This window comes from Mesoplodon mirus (assembly GCF_964341445.2).
Source record: "Mesoplodon mirus genome assembly, chromosome: 2".
In the NCBI taxonomy this organism is placed as follows: domain Eukaryota; kingdom Metazoa; phylum Chordata; class Mammalia; order Artiodactyla; family Ziphiidae; genus Mesoplodon; species Mesoplodon mirus.
The window spans coordinates 17,946,472-17,966,741 of NC_138977.1; the positions used below are offsets into that span (position 1 = coordinate 17,946,472).

General features: G+C 35.9%; 1 protein-coding gene across 5 annotated transcripts in view; it reads right to left on the bottom strand.

Moving 5' to 3' along the window:
* Positions 1–1,442: 1,442 nt before the first annotated feature.
* RAP1GDS1 (Rap1 GTPase-GDP dissociation stimulator 1) overlaps positions 1,443–20,270 on the bottom strand; it is a 150,980-nt gene continuing 132,152 nt past the window's right edge. For 3 of the 5 annotated variants that reach the window (XM_082633982.1, XM_082633984.1, XM_082633981.1), the window contains 4 exons: positions 19,611–19,750; positions 15,520–15,646; positions 11,801–11,929; positions 1,443–2,134 (listed from right to left, as the gene is read on the bottom strand). In XM_082633982.1, the coding sequence (XP_082490108.1) occupies positions 2,007–2,134; positions 11,801–11,929; positions 15,520–15,646; positions 19,611–19,750 (524 nt within the window). In that variant the 3' untranslated portion in view covers positions 1,443–2,006. The remainder of the gene's footprint in view (positions 2,135–11,800; positions 11,930–15,519; positions 15,647–19,610; positions 19,751–20,270) is intronic. The other 2 variants (XM_082633983.1, XM_082633985.1) reach the window with 1 other exon arrangement.

The following is a 20,270-nucleotide window of genomic DNA, read 5'->3' on the forward strand; positions in this document are numbered from 1 at the left end:
CTAGCATATCAGCAAATTGGTTGCAGGCAGCGGGCCCAGACAGTATTTCTTCTCAAGTCTGTGCTTTTTGGATGCTTCTGTTCCAAGCTTTTCTATATAATGCTTTTCAATACAGACAGATCCTACTATCAAAAAAGAAAAATTCTTTGAAGTCAGATAATACCTACATCTCAATTTCTCTATCAATCTATCTAGAAATAGTTCAGGCACTCTGGAAATTTCATGAAAGTAGGGATTCATTCAACAAATACTTACTGAGCACCAACAATGAGCAGGCACTGTTCTAGGAGCTGGAAATAGAAGTAAAATATACAAATAAACCAAATGATGTCATTACAGTTTATATACTGTTTATTTAGTTATTAATATGGACAGCCTATTATGCAACATTACAGATGTCTTTCAAAATCTAAAATAAAATATAGTCCACTATCCAGCCCAGGAGAAGACAATGAACAAGATCATTCTTACAGTACATGTGGCATAAGCACTCACAATAATCGTTCTTTGCTTGGACATCAAAGGGAACAGTCAGTCAAAAAGTTCTTTACCTCTACTGGGGTTTTAACTTTCTTGAATTACACCTATTTCAGGGTCAAAAGTCCAACTTCGATCAACCCATAGAGATGCGCAGCATCAATTTTGGAGAGCAAGGAGCCCACCTTACCTTTCAGCCAGTATTTGTCACACACGGGCATTCGGAGAAGGCAGGTATGTCACAGGGATGTTCATGTGTTTCAAAGCTCTAAGACCCGTTTGGTGTGGTGGTAGCAGTGAAGAGTGTACTACATTCTGCCAAGGGGGCTTCTGACCTCTTGAGTCTTGGCACTTGGCACTGTCACTTTCCAATAGGCTTTAAGATCCACTGCAGTTCTCTGTGGAAAGTGGAGGTGGGAAACTCTAACAAACAGCTACTGGGATGAGGCCATGTGCAGAATGAACTGGACTGACTACTGTGGCTTTTATGACCTGCTTCCTTTCTTTAGTCTAGACAAACATTTCTTAATCTTTTTCATATGCCCTGCTAGTTCTCATATAAAATTTAAAAGGGTTAAAAGACCAAGGAAACTTCTTGCTTTCAAGCTGAATGGTGAAAAACAAACAAAAAAATCCATTTTCTAAAGAGCCGTACTCAACTTTCTCAGTTGAAAACAAATGACAAGTGACTTTTAAAGACATTTGTTGAACAATGTTGATTAACTGACAGAAGAAATTCTGAGGTGAAACTGTACATATATCAGAATCTAAAATACAGGCAAAAAACAAGATGTACTAGTGTAATATTCTTCAACCCCTTAGTTTCATGCTGAAAACTACAAACGTTTTCAACATCAGGCTACTGATGACGGGCAATTAAATATGACATAAAAAAACCTTAGGAAGTCTTGCCAAGTTTGTGGCAGTTTCAAGAGTCTACAAAGGAAGAAGAAGAAACCAGAGGGTAAAGAGCGAGAGCATTGGACTTTATTTAACTCTAGGTACCATGGGTTTGACATTAGTAGGTAAGACTAATGAATAAGCAGCCATACAGGTTTTTTGGTCACTGTGCTTTCCAAGCACCAATAAATGGAGCTATTTTTACTATTCAATTCCATCTTTCATAAGCTAGTCAGATCCTGCTGCATTCTCATTTGTTTCTAATTAATTTACCAGTACATTATTATGTAGTCTACCAAGGATGAGGAGCAAGTCATTGTGTAGTACCAAGTTTACGTCATCATCATAGGACTACAACATGCACATTCTACTTAATGTAGCTCAAGCAACAGGAATACAAGGAAACAGTTATGGGGTGGAGACTTGTTTTTGACAAATCCATGTTCACACTAACTAACTAAACTAACTATGGGTTTAGAAATCTTATTGGGCAGGTACCTACAGCAGTTCTTCAATTGGCATTGGAACATTACACGCATGCACAAGTGATATGGAAGAGAATGAAGCAGAAGAGTCAGCTGGATGGAGGACAAAGGGGAAATGAGAGGTGTATCAGGGAGGGGTAGTTCTCAGCTTTCCACAGCAAGTCTCTGCTCTGTGAGAGAGGCCTGTTGAGCAACACTTTTGTTCTCATGACTGCGAAGTTTGGATACAACATCTAGAAAGGCCAAATCCTGTACTTCCTTGTGTAGAGATTCTGGAAGACAAAAACAAGGCAACAGATATGCTTCTATTAGGTTGTTCTAATCTTTCTTACTATACACTCGACCTAAAACACATACCCAAAATGCTTATGTAAATGATACCGAGTTAGTTATAAAACTAGGAACAATTCTGGAAAAAGACACAGCAGTAGCCTAGAAATGTCTTTTTTAGGGATGTTAGGATAAAAAAATCAGAGACCCTTTATAAAAATAAATCAGATGTCAAGTTCTACAGTCAAAGGTTGATTAATGAGTTATAATTAAAACACAGCTCATTGTATGATCTCAAGGTTCAGTTATACACTCCTAACTTAACCCTATCATCAGTTCAAATATGAAGTCCAATACTTACAGAAAAATCTTAGATCTGTTTCAAATTAATTTTGTGGCAAATAAAAAGGTTATTACCTCACATCCTTTCAACAAACTTCTGTGAAAAGAAATCTAAAAAGGAGGCTACTATCTTCCTCTTTCTGGTTTTCTTGCTCTATTTAACTTCAGTTACAGTAAAATACAGGAGTCCTCTTAAGTCCAGTAAGTTTGATGTAATTAGCATCCCTCAAACTGATGTGTTTATTTTGATAAAACTGAGGTATAAAACCAGAACCAGCTGGAGTAGCAATACTCATATCAGACAAAATAGACTTTAAAATAAAGACTGTTACAAGAGACAAAGAAGGACACTATGTAATTAATGATCAAGGGATCAATCCAAGAAGGAGATATAACAATTGTAAATATATATGCACCCAACACAGGAGCACCTTAAAGGCAAATACTAACAGCCATGAAAGGAAAAACTGACAGTAACACAATAATAGTGGGGGACCTTAACACCCCACTTTCATCAATGGACAGAGCATCCAGACAGAAAAATCAATAAGGAAACACAGGCCTTAAATGACACATCAGACCAGATGGACTTAACTGATATTTATAGAGCATTCCATCCCAAAGCAGCAGAATACACAGTCTTCTCAAGTGCACATGGAACATTCTCCAGGACTGATCACATGTTGGGCCACAAAGCAAGCCACGGTAAATTTAACAAAATTGAAATCTTATCAAGCAAATTTTCTAACCAAAACGCTATGAGATTTGAAATTAACTACAAGAAAAAAACTGTAAAAAACACACCATGTGTAGGCTAAACAATATGCCACTAAACAACCAATGAATCACTGAAGAAATCAAAGAGGAAATCATACCTAGAGGCAAATGACAACGAAAACACAACAGTCCAACAGTCCAGTTTCGGACAACAGTCCAAAACCTATGGGACACAGCAAAAGCAGTCCTAAGAGGGAAGTTTACAGCAATACAATCTTACCTCAGCAAATAAGAAAAATCTCAAATAACCTAACCTTACACTTAAAGCAACTAGAGAAGAAGTAACAAAACCCGAAGTTAGTAGAAGTAAAGAAATCATAAAGATCAGAGCAGAAATAAATGTAATAGAGACAAAGAAAATGATAAAAAAAGATCAAGGAAACGAAAAGCTGGTTCTTTGAAAAGATAAAATTGATGATAAACCTTTAACCAGACTCATCAAGACAAAACAGGGGAGTGGGCTGAGATCAATAAAATTAGAAATGAAAAAGGAGACGTTACAATGGACACCACAGAAAATCGAAGGATCATAAGAGCCTACTACAAACAACTATATGCCAATAAAATGGACAACCCAAAAGAAATGGACAAATTCTTAGAAAGGTGCAATCTCCCAAGACTGAACCAGGAATAAACAGAAAATATGAACAGGCCAATTACAAGTACTGAAATGGAAGCTATGATTAAAAAACTCCCAACAAACCAAAGTCCCAGACCACATGGCTTCACAGGCAAATTCTATCAAATGTTTTGAGAAGATTTAACACTTATCCTTCTGAAACTATTCCAATAAAATCACAGAGGAAGGAACAATCTCAAACTCATTCTAGAGGCCACTATCACCCTGATACCAAAACCAAACAAAGATACCACAAAAAAAGAAAGTTATAGGCCAATATCATTGATGAACAGAGGTGCAAAAATCGTCAACAGAACACTAGCAAACCAAATCCAACAATACATTAAAAGGATCACACACCATGATCAAGTGGGATTTATCCCAGGGATGCAAGGATTCTTCAATATATGCAAATCACTCACTGTGATACACCACATCAAAAAGTAGAAGAATAAAAACCATATGATCATCTCAATAGACGGAGAAAAAGCTTTTGACAAAATTCAACACCCTTTTATGATAAAAACTGTCTACAAAGTGGGCATAATAAAGGCCATATATGACAAACCTACAGCTAATATCATACTTAATGGTGAAAAGCTGAAAGCATTTCCTCTAAGATCAGGAACAAGACAAGGAGCTCATCAGTGAATTCGGTAAAGCTGCAGGATACAAAATTAATACACAGAAATCTGTTGCATTTCTATACATTAACAACAAAAGATCAGAAACAGAAATGAAAGAAGCAGTCCCATTTACCATCTCATCAAAAATAAAATACATAGGAATAAACTTACCTAAGAAGGCAAAAGACCTGTACTCTGAAAACTATAAGATGCTGATGAAATAAATCGAAGATGACACAAACAGATGGACAGATATACTGTACAGTGTTCTTGGATTGGAAGAATTAATATTGTCAAAATGCTGATACTAACCAAGGCGGTCTACAAATTCAATGCAATTCCTATCAAATTACCAATGGCATTTTTCACAGAACTAGAACAAAAAATCTAAAAATCTGTATGGAGACACAAAAAACCCCAAATAGCCAAAGCAATCTTGAGAAGTAAAAACGGAGCTGGAGGATTCAGGCTCCCTGACTTCAGACTATACCACAAAGCTACAGTCATCAAAACAGTATGGTACTGGCACAAAAACGGAAATATAGATCAATGGAACAGGATAGAAAGCCCAGAAATAAACCCACACATGTATGGTCAATTAATCTATGACAAAGGAGGCAACACTATTCAATGGAGAAAAGACAGTCTCTTCAATAAATGGTGCTGAGAAAACTGGACAGCTACATGTAAAAAAATGAAATTAGAACATCCTTTAACACCATACACAAAAATAAATTCAAAATGGATTAAAGACCTAAATGTAAGACTGGATACTATAAAACTCTTAGAGGAAAACATAGGCAGAACACTCTTTGACATAAATCACAGCAATATCTTTTTCAACCCATATCCTAGAGTAATGGAAATAAAAACAAAAATAAACAAATTGGACCTAATTAAACTCAAAAGCTTTTGCACAGCAAAGGAAACCACAAACAAAGTGAAAAGACAACCCACAGAATGGGAGAAAATATTTGCAAATGATGCAACTGACAAAGGATTAGTCTCCAAAATTTACGAAGAGCTCATGTGGCTCAATATCAAAAAAAAAAAACCAACCCAATCAAAAAATGGGCAGAAGACCTAAATAGACACTTCTCCAAAGAAGATATACAGATGACCAAGTGGCACATGAAAAGATGCTCAACATCGCTAATTATTAGAGAAATGCAAATCAAAACTGCAATGAGATTCCACCTCACACCAGTCAGAATGGCCATCATCAAAAAGTCTACAAACAATAAATGCTGGAGAGGGTGTGGAACAAGGGAACTCTCCTACACTGTTGGTGGGAATGTAAATTTGTATAGCCAGTATGGACAACAGTATGGAGGTTCCTTAAGAAACTAAACATAGAGCTACCATATGATCCAGTAATCCCAGTCCTGGGCATATATCTGGAGAAAAACATGGTCCAAAGGATACACACACCCCATTGTTCACCACAGCGCTGTTTACAATAGCCAAGACGTAGCACAACCTAAATGTCCACTGATAGATGAATGGATAAAGAAGATGTGGTACATATATATGGTGGAATATTACTCAGCCATTAAGAAGAATGAAATAATGCCATTTGCAGCAATATGGATGGACTGGAGATTATCATACAAAGTAAAATAAGACAGAGAAAGACAAATATCATATGATACCGCTTATATGCAGAATCTAAAGAAAAAAAGATACAAATGAACTTATTTACAAAACAGAAACAGACTCACAGACTTCGAGAATTAACTTTTGGTTACCAGGGGTGGAGGGGGGGGTGGGACAGATTGGGAGTTTGGGATTGACATATACACACAACTATATATAAAATAGATAACCAACAAGGACCTAGTGTGCAGCACAGGGAACTCTGCTCAATACCCTGTAATAACCTAAATGGGAAAAAAATTTGAAAAAGAATAGATACATGTACATGTATAACTGAATCACACTGCTGTACACCTGAAACTAACACAACATTGTTAATCAACTATACTCTAATATAAAATAAAAAATTTAAAAAATAAATAAAACATTCACTAATAGAATGGTAAAACTAATAATAAAAATAATCAGTTTCATTACAATGTAATAAAATAAAAATAAACATAGTGGAAAGGCTAAAAAAATACAAAAAAATGAAACCAGAACCAATGTTTTTAGCAGAAATAGAAAAATCCATTTTAAAATTCAGATGGACTCTCAAGGGACTCCAGATATCTAAAACAATCTTGAAAAAGAATAAAGTTGGAGGTCTTACACTTTCTAATTTCAAAACTTACTACAAAGCTACAATAATCAAAACAGTGTGGTGCTGATATAAAGACAGAGATTTTAACAGAATAGAATAGAAATAAGCCCTCACATATATGGTCAAATAATTTTCGACATGGGTGTCAAGACCATTCAATGACAAAAGGACAGTCTTTTCAACAAATGGTGCTGGTAATATCCACAGGAGAAAAATAAGGTTGGGCCCTTACCTTACATCACATACTACAGTTAACTCAAAATAGATCAAAAGACCTGAACATAAGAGCTAAAACTGTAAGATTCTGAAAGAAAACATAGGGGGAAGACTTCATGACATTGAGTTTAGTAATGATCTTTTGGATATGCCTGAAAAGCACAGGCAACAAAAGGAGAAACAGATAAACTGGACTTTATCAAAATTAAAAACTTCTGTGTATCAAAGGACACAACAGTGAAAAGGCAACTCTTGGGATAGAAGAAAATACGTGCAAATCATATATCCAATAAGCATTTAATACACGGAACATATAGAGAACTTTTCTAAGTCAACAACAAAAAACAACCCAAATAAAAAATGGGCAGAGGACTTGAATAAACATATCACCAAAGAAGATAAGATATACAAATGGCCAGTAAGCAAATGAAAAGATCCCCAACATCACTAATCATCAGGGGAATGCAAATCAAAACTACAATAAGATACCACCTGACAACCATTAGGATGGCTATTATCAAAACAAATAACAAATATTAGCGAGGATGTAGAAACTGGAACCCATGTGCACCTCTGGTGGAAATGTAAAATGGTGCAGACACTGTGGAAAACAGTACAGTGGTTCCTCAAAAAATTAAACATAGAATTACTGTATTATCTAGCAATTCCACTTCTCTGTATATAAGCAAAATAACTGAAAGCAGGAACTCAAACAGATATTTGTGCATTCATGGTCATAGTGACATTATTCACAATAGTCAAAAGGTGAAAATAACCCAAGTGTCCACTGATGGATGAATGGATAAACAAAATGTAATATATACAAACAATGGAACATTATTCAGCCTTAAGAAGGAATGGAATTCTGACACATGCTACAACATAGATGAGCCTTGAAGACATTATGCTAAGGGAAATAAGCCAGACACAAAAGGAAAAATATTGTATGATTCCACTTACATGGGGTACCAAGAGTAGTCAAATTCATAAAGAGAGAAAATAAAATGGTGGTTGCCAAAAGCTGGGGAGATGGGTGATTAAGGAGTTACTGTTTAAAGAGTATGGAGTTTCAGTTTGGAAAGAAGAAAAAGGTCTGGAGATGAATGGTGGGGATGGTTGCACAGTGATATGAATGTACTTAATCCACTGAACTGTACACTTAAAAATGGTTCAAATGGCAAATTATATGTACATTTTACATTAAGAAAATGCCTGAACAATTATGAACATGCTTGAAACAAATGAGATCACAGCAAGGAAACAGAAGATATAAAGAAGAGAATAGGAATTTTAGAACTCAAAACTATAGTACCTGCAACAAAAAGCTTGATAAGCTCAACAATAGAATGGAGAAGACAGAAGAAATAATCAGTGAACTTAAAGCAATACAAATTACCCCATCTGAACAACAGAGAGAGAATAAACTGGAAAAAAAATGAACAAAACCTCAGGGACCTGTGGGATATAACTAAAGAGCTCACATTTATGTCATTAGAGGCCTTGAAGGAGAAGAGAAATAAGGTGGGACTGAAAAAGTACCTGAAGGAACATGGTTAAAAACTTCCCAAATTTAGCAAAAGACATAAGCCTACAGATTCAAGAAGCTGAGCAAGCCCTAAACAAGATAATCCTAAAGAAATCTTTGCCAAGACACATCATATTCAAACTTTTGAAAACTAAGAGAAAAAAGTCTTGAGACAGAAATGACACCTTACCTACAAGGGAAAAAACAAACAGTGAGGTAGTGGATTTCTCATAAGAAACTATGGAGGCCAGAAGAAAGTGGCACAACATTTTTCATGTTTTGAAACAAAAGAACTGTCAACCCAGAATTCTATGCACAGAGAAAATATTTTTCAGAAATGAAGAAATCAAGATATTCTCAATGAAAATGAATAAATAAGGAATAATAAAGGAAATGAGAATTTGTCACAAACAGACCTAACCTAAAAGAATGGCTAAAGGAAGTTCTCTAAACAGAAAGGGAAAAAAAGGAATTTTGGAACATCAGAAAGAACAGATATAGCAAATACATATAGATAAGTACAATAGGCTTTCCTTTTCTCAAGAGTTTTCTGGATTATGTTTGATGGTTGAAAACAAAAATTATAACACTAATGTGGTTCTAAATGTATACAGAGGAAATATCACTAATTTGAAAAGACATATGCACCCCATGTTCATTGCAGCATTACTTAGAAAAGCCAAGATACGGCAGCAACTTACATGTCTATGGATACGTGAATGAGTAAAGAAATTATGGTGTGTGTATATAATGGAATATTATTCAGCCATAAAAAGAATGAAATCTTGTCATTTGTGACAATACGGCTGGACCTTGAGGGCATTATTTTAAGTGAAATAAGACAGAGAAAGACAAATACCATATGATCTCTCTTATATGTGGAATCTAAAAGCCAAGTTCATAGATACAGAGAATAGATTGGTGGTTGCAGGGGGCAGGGATTGGGGTTGGGAGAAATGGGTGAACTTTTAAAAATTAATTTAAATAAATGGAATAAATATTAAAAACTGCAATAATAATAAAAAACTCAAAGAAACAGTAAATGATTTTTGCTTACTGATTAAACAACACACAAACTTTTTTTGTTTCCCACTGCTCTCCAACTTGGGTATAATATTACAGTAAAAAAAAAAAAAATCTTACCGATTACCCAAATAATATTTCTATTTTTCTCTAACAGTGCATCACTAAAAATACTGGCCCTGGAAAGATTCAGAAAATAACCAAAGGAAATACTTCCTTAACTAAAGACTTAACACAAGAGTGTCTTGACCATTTATTTATTGGTCAAGTTGAGAATGGATGCACTCTTTGTAAAGGAGAATTTTAACATTTGAGGGGTTCCCCAAGCAGGATTTGTGGAAAGTATCAACAATTACCTCAAAGAATGCAAGCAAAGCAGAGGTTACTGGGGCATTCGTCAGTACAGCAGCATAGAACAGAAAACACTACTGTGGGTAATGCAGACAGAGCCATACCAGCAACATCCAAAAAGATGGAGCCTCAAACCAAGGGATTCCATGCTTCCAGCTCCTTTAGCAAAGCTGATGCAACTGCAGAGACAGATGCATCAAACCACTTTGACCTGATGCCATTACACAGTCCATTCATTTAATTCTCCTTGTTCAGATCAAAGCTCATCAAGCAACTCTTGATGCCTGCCTGACCTGAAGGAGTCAGTGAGCCAGATATGTGCACTTGGGGTGTTCTGAGATCAGTAGCAGGCATACTTCTCATTATATATAAGTAAACTACCATTCTGGTTTTGTACTTGGATAAGGTGAGCCTGCCCCAGGAGATATATCCATCCTTGGTGTGTGCACAAAAAAGTCCACCTAGGAACCCAACTCTGCCCATCAAGGCTCACTACCAGAGGTGCTTTCCCGACACCCACCCCCTCTACTGCCCATCATTTTGGTTGTTACCATCACCTTGAAAGTGCCTGTCACTAACCAGACAGGACAATTTATGTTCACCACTCCTCACCCAGCACCACTGCAATGTCCCTGCTTACTTCCTTCACAGTCTTGGCTTCCTCGTCTAACAAATGGTAGTAATAATAATGATAACCAACTTTGCGGATGAAATTATGTAATCTTTAAGCATTAAAAAAAGGTGGGGGCATGCCGCGGAGCGGCTGGGCCCGTGAGCCATGGCCGCTAAGCCTGCGCGTCCGGAGCCTGCGCGTCTGGAGCCTGTGCTCCGCAACGGGAGAGGCCACAACAGTGAGAGGCCCGCGTACTGCAAAAAAAAAAAAATAAAAAAAAATAAAAAAAGGTGGGGGGATGACAGAGTGGATTAAAAAACATGACCCAACAATATGCTGCCTACACTTCAAATACAAGATCCCGCAGATTGAATCTGAAAGGGTAGAAAAAGATCACGTGAATGTTATTCAAAAGAAAGTAGGAGTAGCTATATTAATATCAGATAAAGTAGACTTCAGAGCAAAGAAAACTACCAGAGACAGAGAGGAACATTACATAACGATAGAAAGGTAAATCCACTAGGAAGGGTGTATGCACCTGCCAACTGAGCTGCAAAATATATGAAGCAAAACCTGATAGAACTGAAGGGAGATACAGACAAATCAACAATAATAGCTGGAGACTTCAACACCCCTCTCTCAATAATTGACAGACCGAGTAGAAAATCAGCAAGAATACAGAAACACCATTACCAAACAAAAGGATCTAATTGACATTTATAGAACTCACCACTCAATAACAGCAGGATACCTGTTCTTTTCAAGTGGTCCATGAAATGTATAACAAGATATGCCAATGATTTCTTTTTTTTTTTTTTTTTTTTTTTTTGCAGTACGAGGGCCCCTCACTGTTATGGCCTCTCCCGTTGTGGAGCACAAGCTCCGGACGCGCAGGCTCAGCAGCCATGGCTCACAGGCCTAGCTGCTCCGCGGCATGTGGGATCCTCCCAGACCGGGGCACGAACCCGTGTCCCCTGCACTGGCAGGTGGACTCCCAACCACTGCGCCACCAGGGAAGCCCCCAATGATTTCTTGAACAAACTCCTTAGCTAATATCATGGTATACAGAATCAGAATTTGTTCTTTATATAAAATATTTTAGGGTTAATGAAACTTAAAGGTATTAATTTTTTAACACTGACTTTTACCTATATTTGCTATATAACACTTTTCATTATTAAGAATCTTTTGGGAGTATTTGCAGTGTAAAAGTAATCCTGTATCTTCCATAAACTAATTTCTAATGCTTTTAAAACCCAAAGCCACCATTTACTATTATTTTATATTTAATGTCAACCATATGTTGATGAATATCAAATGACAGAGGAAATACATACCAGATCCCATGAGAGCACAGATCAGGACCATGGAATTATATTTGATTTCAGGAGCACTTCTCTCATCTGCTAGCAGTGTGTGTAAAATCTGTACAAGTTTAGCACTTTCTAGATCTTTCTCAGCAGTGCCTGGAACATGAAACGAAGTATCAGTTATATTCACTGGGTATGAACCTGGTACAATCTGGCTAAATACTACTTCCCTTTCTAGAAACTGATAATGCGAAACCTTTCAAAAGGGACTCATAAATAATAATGACATAGATATACAATATTAAATTTAGACCTTGTTAAAGGGTATTTAGATCTAAACTTCAGTAGATATTTCAGGAGTTTAGGCTTAAAATTCAATATTAAAACATTCCTTTAAATATGAGGCAATTAAAAACCTTTATTATGAAAACTGTTAAACATATACAAAAGCAGAAAAGATAGTATGATACACTATGTACTATCACCATCTTCAAAAATGATCATGGCCAACTGTGTATCCTCTATCTCTAGTCTTATCCACTTATTCTAACCCATCCCAAATTATTTTGGAGCAAATCCTATAATCACATAATTTCCTCCACAGGTATTTCAGCACGTATCTTTAAGAGAATCGGACTCTGCAATTCCTATCAAAATCCCAAGAGGATTCCCCATAGGAAATAGATAAGCTTATACTAAAATTTATATGGAAAGCCACAGGCCCTAGAAGAGGTAAACAATCTTGATAAAGAAGAATAAAGTGGGAGGAATTCCTCTACCTGATATGAAGGTCACTGTATAGCTACAGTTATCAAGACACTGTGGTGTTGGTGGAGAGACAGACACATAGGTCAGAGGAACTGAAAGAAGACCCTAGAAGTAGACCCACACACATAAGCGCAACTGATTTTTGACAAAGGTACAAAATCAATTCAGTTGAGGAAAGACAGCCTTTTCAATAAATGGTGCTGGAGCAATTACATCCATAGGCAAAAAAAAAAAAAAAAAAAAAGAAACCCTGACCTAAACCTCACATCTTATACAGATATTAATACAAAAAGAATCACAGAGTTAAATGTAAAACTACAGGACTTTCAGAATATAAATAATCCTCAAAACTCAATAGTTAAAAACAATTTAGAAAATGGGCAAAGATCTAAATAGGCATTTCACCAAGGAATAAATACAGATGGCAAATAAGCACATAAAGATGTTCATCATCAGTAGTTATTAGAAAAATGGAAATTAAAACTACATGAGATATCACTATATATCTATCAGATTAACTAAAATAAAAGAAAAAAACAGGGACACTACTAAACGTTGGTGAGGGTACAAAGCGAATTAGATCACTTATGCAGTGCTGGCGGGAATGTAAAATGGTATAGCCACTCTGAAAAACAGCCTGTCAGTTTCTCTAAATATCAATCATGAAGTTACCATACAACCCAGGAGTTATCTAGTAACTCGTAGGCATTTATCTAGAAAAGTGAAAATTTATGTTTACATAAAATCCTGTACATGAATGTTCATCGTAGCTTTATTTTTAAAAATCCCAAAGTGGAATGAGCCCAGATGTCCTTCAATACGTGAATGGTTAAACAAGCTGTGGTACATACACATCACAAAATACTATTCAGGAATGAGAAGGAATGAACTATTGACACACAAATCAATGACTCTTTAGGAATTTCTGCTGAGCAAAAGAAGCCGATTCCATAAGGTCACATACTATATGATTCCATTTATATATTTTTGAAATGAAAAAAATTTTAGAAATGAAGGGAAGATTAGTGGTTTCCAGGGATTAGGAGCAGTGTAGGAAGTAGGTGAATGTGGTTATACATGGAGAATCCTTGTGGTATTAGAACTGCTCAGATACACCTACACAGGTGATAAACGGAATATAACATACACACAAGTAAGTACAAGTAAAACTGGGAAAGTATGAATAAGACAGGTACATTGTATCAGTGGTTGAGATGTTACACTCGTTTTGCAAAATGTCACCACTGGGCAAAACTGGGCAAAGTGTACAAGGGATCTTTCTGTATTATTTCCTATGCCTGCTTGTGAATCTACAATTATCAAAAAAAAAAAAAAAAAGGATAAGGACTCTTACAATGTTGCTTTAATACTATTATCATACAAAAAGTTTATAGTAATTCCTTAATAATACCTAAAAGCCTGTAAGGATACAAGTTTGGAAACATACGGTTTTCAAAGTGTATTTTATGTTAAAAAGGTAGTATGACCTCATTTTTAAATCTTAGGCTCAAGGAGCCTAGGAAACACTAGGTGACAACAACCAACAACAAATATGATTATGTTTTGTCATTTTATATAGTTCTGTGGTAAGGTAAACAGACTCAGGCAAATGCTCAGCTATCAGGAAGCAGACAAAATTAAAGCCTATTTAGAAGATACTAGTTATGAAGGGCACAAGACCAGATTCACCCCAGAATAGGAAGTCAAGGATATTCTAAAATTGCTCTATCACTTTAAGCCATTTTTAAAAATCAAGCCATGAACCCCGTTTGGTATTCAATGTCCTCACCAACTCTTGCCTCTTCTTCATAGCTTCCCCTCTTAAAGGTGTCTGGACCTCTGGACAGACTCACATAATCTACCGAAACCATGGAGGAAATCACAGCATCTTTAACCTAAGTTAGTGACCAAAGCCACATATATTTTCTGGATGTTTTCTATCTTTAGAATTCAAGAAAATTTTACATCCTACTTAAACCTGATTTTTTAAAAAATTATAAATTGTTTTAATTGTCCCCTTAAGAGGACAAAAATTCAAATCTCTCATACCTGAAATCTGAGTAAATCTGACACTGAAGGAGATATACCATGTTTATCTTTTGGCTTCTCCTTCCTGGGTTAGGGGTTGGTGGGTCCACTTGCCCCAATGTGAGAATTATGGGCAAAAATCATCACTGGGAACTAAGGTGATCAGTTAACAGTATTTACCCGACTGGCTTTGAACCAAACAGGACATGCCTACTAAGTCTATAGTCCTCCTTTATGTAAGGCAACCTCAGGCCTTACCACAGGCCATGTGACTTTGATTGTCCCCAGCTATGTATCAAAGTTTGGTTCCGTAGACAAAGTTGCTACCCATAAACTAGATGCCTATGAGCTAGCTTCTCCTGAAGAATTCTGAGTAACTGGAATGCTACTGCTAGAGAGAAACTACCTGAATCATTTAGACTCTGCTTTGGGGGAATTCTGAATGTAAATACACAGAAGAGTGACATAAAAGGTGAGAATTTAGAATGAATACAATGCTGTAAAGCAACAGAAACCACGGTGATAGAAAGGAGGAGGTTAGTAAGAGAGCATCAGTAGTAGAGATGGAAGAGAAGGTCTGGATGTCTGGAAGAGTAGCAAACCCTAAGCTTGTTGTTGTATTTTAAGTATTGTTTCACTTCTCCATGAGGTCTGCTGAAAATGTTTTCTGTATTCCCTAAGTGCCTAGACTTTGAGGTATCATTTAAGAGTCAAACTAACCTTACTTAAAGCATTACCCAAAAAATGTTACCAAAAGAACAACCAAAAAGGACAGCTATGGTGACAATCTATAGACTATGATTTTCCCTGTACTCAGATCTGGACGGGTACAGAAACACACCGGCAAAATGCTTCTAGTCAAGGTTCTGTCTGACTTCTATTCCACTCCTGTGCTTCCTTTCATCCAAGATAAAAATAGGAGAAAATAAGTTTGTCGCTGGGGTACTTACCCAATTCTACAGCTGCTATTAGTGCCAAAGCAACAAGGGCTTCATTCTGCATTATTACATGTTCGCTAGTTGCCATGGTAACTAGATGTTTGATGCCACCACTTTGTACAATGGTTTTAATTACATCCTACAATAAATTAATATCACAGAATCATAAACTTTACTTTTAAGCATAAAAAAACTGCGTTACCATCAGTCAATTCACTGTTGAGTGGTTTTCTGACAGTGTCCCTATGAATCATTACATTTAACCATAATTTCTTTTTCTTCACAGAAGAGAAGGAAAAAGCTTTTAGCTTTAAATAAATTCATCAAAAGATGACAACTTAAATTACCTAAGCGAAAAAGACCACTACAGTTCATATCAAGGAACAGAGAGTCCCAGAAGCTAACAAAGTCAAAGAAATAAAAGTGCCGTTGCCCCAAATGAAGACTTACCACGAGATCAACAAAAGAGAATAAATCTTGGAATAATAATGATGTAAAAAGTTCTTCCTTTCCAATTTTTATTACAACACCAGGTAGTTTTCTCAGATGCATCAGGTGAAGCTTTTTACGTATGTATGTGTGCATGTATACATGTATGTATGCAGCCTTTTAAAACCTTTGTTGGATCTAACAAAACTAGATCACATACAAAAGGACTTGAGCAGAACTTAAATCAAAACTTGTCTCCCTCGTTTCTCATGGTGCCTACAGCTCTGTCTTTTCCAGCGGCAGAGGGGCAGTGGGCTCCAGACCCAATAAATCCCACTGACTTGGAGCAAACTACTGACTCTCTCTGCATCTCAGAGACTTCACCTATAACACTGAGACAATGTAAGTGTATATCTCATAGGTTTTTGTTATAATTATAAAGTTATTACATGAAGAGCACACATAAAAGTATACAGCAAAGGCTAGATAGAAAGAAATGGGTACATTTATTTCTAGTACTCATTTTTGTCTTCATCTCACTTAGGGTTTTGTTGGATTAAATATGATTTAGTAGAAAGCCTCAATTATAAAGTATTTAAAAAGTAATTTTACTACTTTTCACTATTTTTAGTAATTTGAAGTAAGCACTGAATATTTTAAGTAGCCTGTCCAAGTTCACTTCAATGGTACAAAACTGTGATTAGAAATATTTTCAAGTTAATTTGCTAAAATATTGGAAAAAGGGTTTCCCTTATGCTTCTACCTTATGTAAATTTTTAAGAAAACTATTCATAGACAGTATCTTTGCTTTGAGTCCAAACTTGTTTAGTGAGCAAACATTCTAAATCAATAGAGTCTAAGTTCTGAGTTTTTACAGCAGTTGTGTCCTAGCATTTAATGTCTTTTCACATCAACTTTTTTAGAAAGTGAGAAACTATCTTTTAAAGCCTTTTCTAATGAAAAGAAGGCCTCCCAATACAGTCAGCCCTCCGTATCTTCAGGTTCTGCATCCATGGATTCAACCAACCATGTATTGAAAATATTTGGGGAAAAAAATTTCATAAAGTTTCAAAAAGCAGAACTTGAATTTGCTGTGCGCTGGCAACTATTTAGTATTTACACTGTATTTACAACTATCTACTAGCATTTACACTGTATTAGGTATTATAAGTTATTTAGAGATGATTTAAAGTATAAGGGGGATGTGTGTAGGTTAGATGGAAATACTATGCCATTTTGATATAAGGGACTTGAGCATTCACAGATTTTGGTATCTGAGAGGGTGCCCAATCTCCCTCAGATATCAAGGGATGAGGATGACTATATACTGCTTTATACTGCTTACTCAGAGGCAGTTTATTTGAAACTGATATAGAACTCTTAAAATTAGTAAAGAATTTTATAAATATCACAAAGGAGCTTGTTGAGTAAAAAAGATCAAAAGAGATTCACAAGATACATATGAAGTCACCTAGGAAGGTTCTGGACTGTCATTTCATCCTCTCTTTTGTGATTCACCCTCAAAAGCCCACTGTAGTAGAAAGAAGGGAAAGGAATGAATGAATGAAGAAAATTTGCACATCAGAAATACCAAAAATTACCACCCCCCACCCTGACCCCTTAAATCAAAGCGTAGCTTCTTTTCCATCTCACTTTTCTGGAACAAATATCTGAGTACTGTCCTTTAAAGTGCCTGCCCTCTCTCCTCCTACTTCAATAAATGCTTACTGAGTAGCTACTCTACAGAATCACTTTGCCCGATAGAATGGGGGATAAAAGATAAATGAAGCATTGTACTTGTGTCATATGACAAAAGGATTATTACTATTGACAGCTACCCTGTATGGAGAAACACCTATACACTGGACAACACTTATACACTGGGTAACTTACAGATAGTAGCTCATTTTTATCCTCACAGAAAATCCCACTAGCTAGATACTATCTCCAGTTTATAGATGAAGAAATTGAAGCTTAGATTAAGTTATGGAATTTGCCCCAAATCAGACAGTGATTAAATGGTAAAAAGCCAAGGTTCAATCCAGGCAGTTTGACTACTAGGTCTTGTTTTTAACCATTTGTGGTCTATGGAAAAGCATACACACTGAATTCATCATAATGCCAAGCAGAGGCAATCATTTAATGTGATTTGAAGGGGTTCTATGAATGTATTTTAAAGTTATATTTTTAACTTCAAGATTAAAAAAAAAAAGAATATTAGCACCACTCCATAGAGCAAGAAGGTTCATCTGGAGAATTAAAAATAATTTTAACCAATACACTTCTAAAATTAATCCAGAGATTATTTTAACCTCTCTGAAACCATTTCATTTATAATAAGTAAACTGCAGATATACATAATGAGACGTTTTCTCTGGGTAATCCTTCTAAACCTTAGATGTCTCTGGAGAGTCTTGAAGAATTTTGGAAATATTTTGTAATGCTTTACGAAGTTTGAAACAATATTTTATTTCATAATCCTATTTTTCAAGGAGTTTTCTTATGGAGTGCTAAGTTTTGGTACATATACAACTAAGGCAAATTATCTATGTTAACAGTCTCACATATTTAGCATTTATGGTCAGTTTGCTCTTAACTGTTGAGATAAATCCAGTTAAAGACTGTTGAAAATTGTATAACAATGTTGTTACAATGGAATGGTTTGAGATAGGCTTGAATTTGAGATAATCAATTTATAAGATTGTAGGCTGGTGTAGCTACTGAATCACCTACCAAAAATTTTCGTTTTTAATATTGTATCATCAAAGCTCTCAGTATAGGTTTAAGTAAATGTTGGATGAATAAGCAAATGACTAAGTACATTTGTTTAAACAAGTTTTTAGCTTGATACTGATGAAGAATGTTTTACAGGTTAAAGAAAAGTGCCTACTTTGATAAGAGGGAATTTTTATATTCTTATTGTAGAGGCAAACTATTTTTCTTTCTCTGTTTTTGATTTTTGCAGTCAGAAGGTCCAGCTAGTTGGTTAGCAGTCCTAGCCTAGGGCACTCTTTAGAGGGAAGATGTAATTTTACTTATTGGCATAAGCACAAGGATACACCATATATGGCTGAAAGGCCTAAGCCAGCATGAAACCCCATGAATCAGTGCCAACTTTTGGAGGACTGGACTCTAAGGCAGAATTCAGGGTGACTTTAAAAGGAGTAGAATATTCAAAGTACTTTAAAAGGAGTAGAATATTGAAAGTTTAAGAATAACATAAGGACACAGCTGTGATTCACAACAGTTGGTTAAGGATATACAGGAATGTAACAAATTGGTACCTAGTGTTTAATTATTTTAAAAACTTACTCCAGAGCAGCATTATCCAAAGTATGTCCAGTGGAATGTTAATAGATGCCTCTTGCAAAAAAGACCTGTACTGGTGTCAGTGAAAATGGATGGGATTTTAGGCTGCTACAGGTGAGACAGGTAGTAGGAAGGTCCAAGTTAACAGCTGCTTTTGCTGCAGGGAAAGATGCCAAGAGGTAGCATCTGATGGGGAGGAACATTCCTGTGGCCAACCAGCTGGAATAGTTACTATGGTGAAGTCAGTTATTTATATGAAGGAGATTTACACAAGTCAAGGAATACCTTTACTTTTAAGCTTTTTCTCTTGCCATCTTCTTTTAATCTGTTTCATAAATAAACGAATGGTTTCCTCCGGGACTTACTTTTGATTTACTGTGTCGTATAAGGGCAGAGAGCAGTCTGTTTGACTCCCCCATCACACCAGCGTGATCTTTGGCTTCACACCATTCCACCAAACGCTCCACTAATTTAACATTCTTTCCCAGTTGTTCAGCAGCTTCTGCTATAGGAAAGAAGGCAAACCACAAAGGAATGAATCACTGATAGGCAATCAACTGAAATAATTGGTAAAGATGTAAGAGTGTGAAGGAAAATTACAGGTCTAAAAACAGAACACAACAATTTTATTAAAGCAAGAACTGCAAATATTCCGTATCTGATGGACTATTGAGATTTTCTATTCAGTTGTGGACTTTTATAGAAAAACAAAATAAACAACTTTATACTCTTTTGGTTCAGTCTGGCAGTCTGTTAGTACTCTGGAAAACTGTGCCAAAGAATTTTTAGCAGTACTCTAAGGAATCAATATAGAGAAGGTTTAGAATTTAGAAATAAGTAAATAAATATAACTCATTCCAAGGATTGGTTTTCATTATTGTTTCTGTAAACAGAAAAATGATCTCCCTGTTTGCAAAACAAATTTTAAAAAATTTTGACTGTCACTGTATTGAAATTTGATAATTTTACAAGGTAAGAAAGGGTATAGAAAATGCCAAAACATAAAAACCCCTCAAGAACCACTA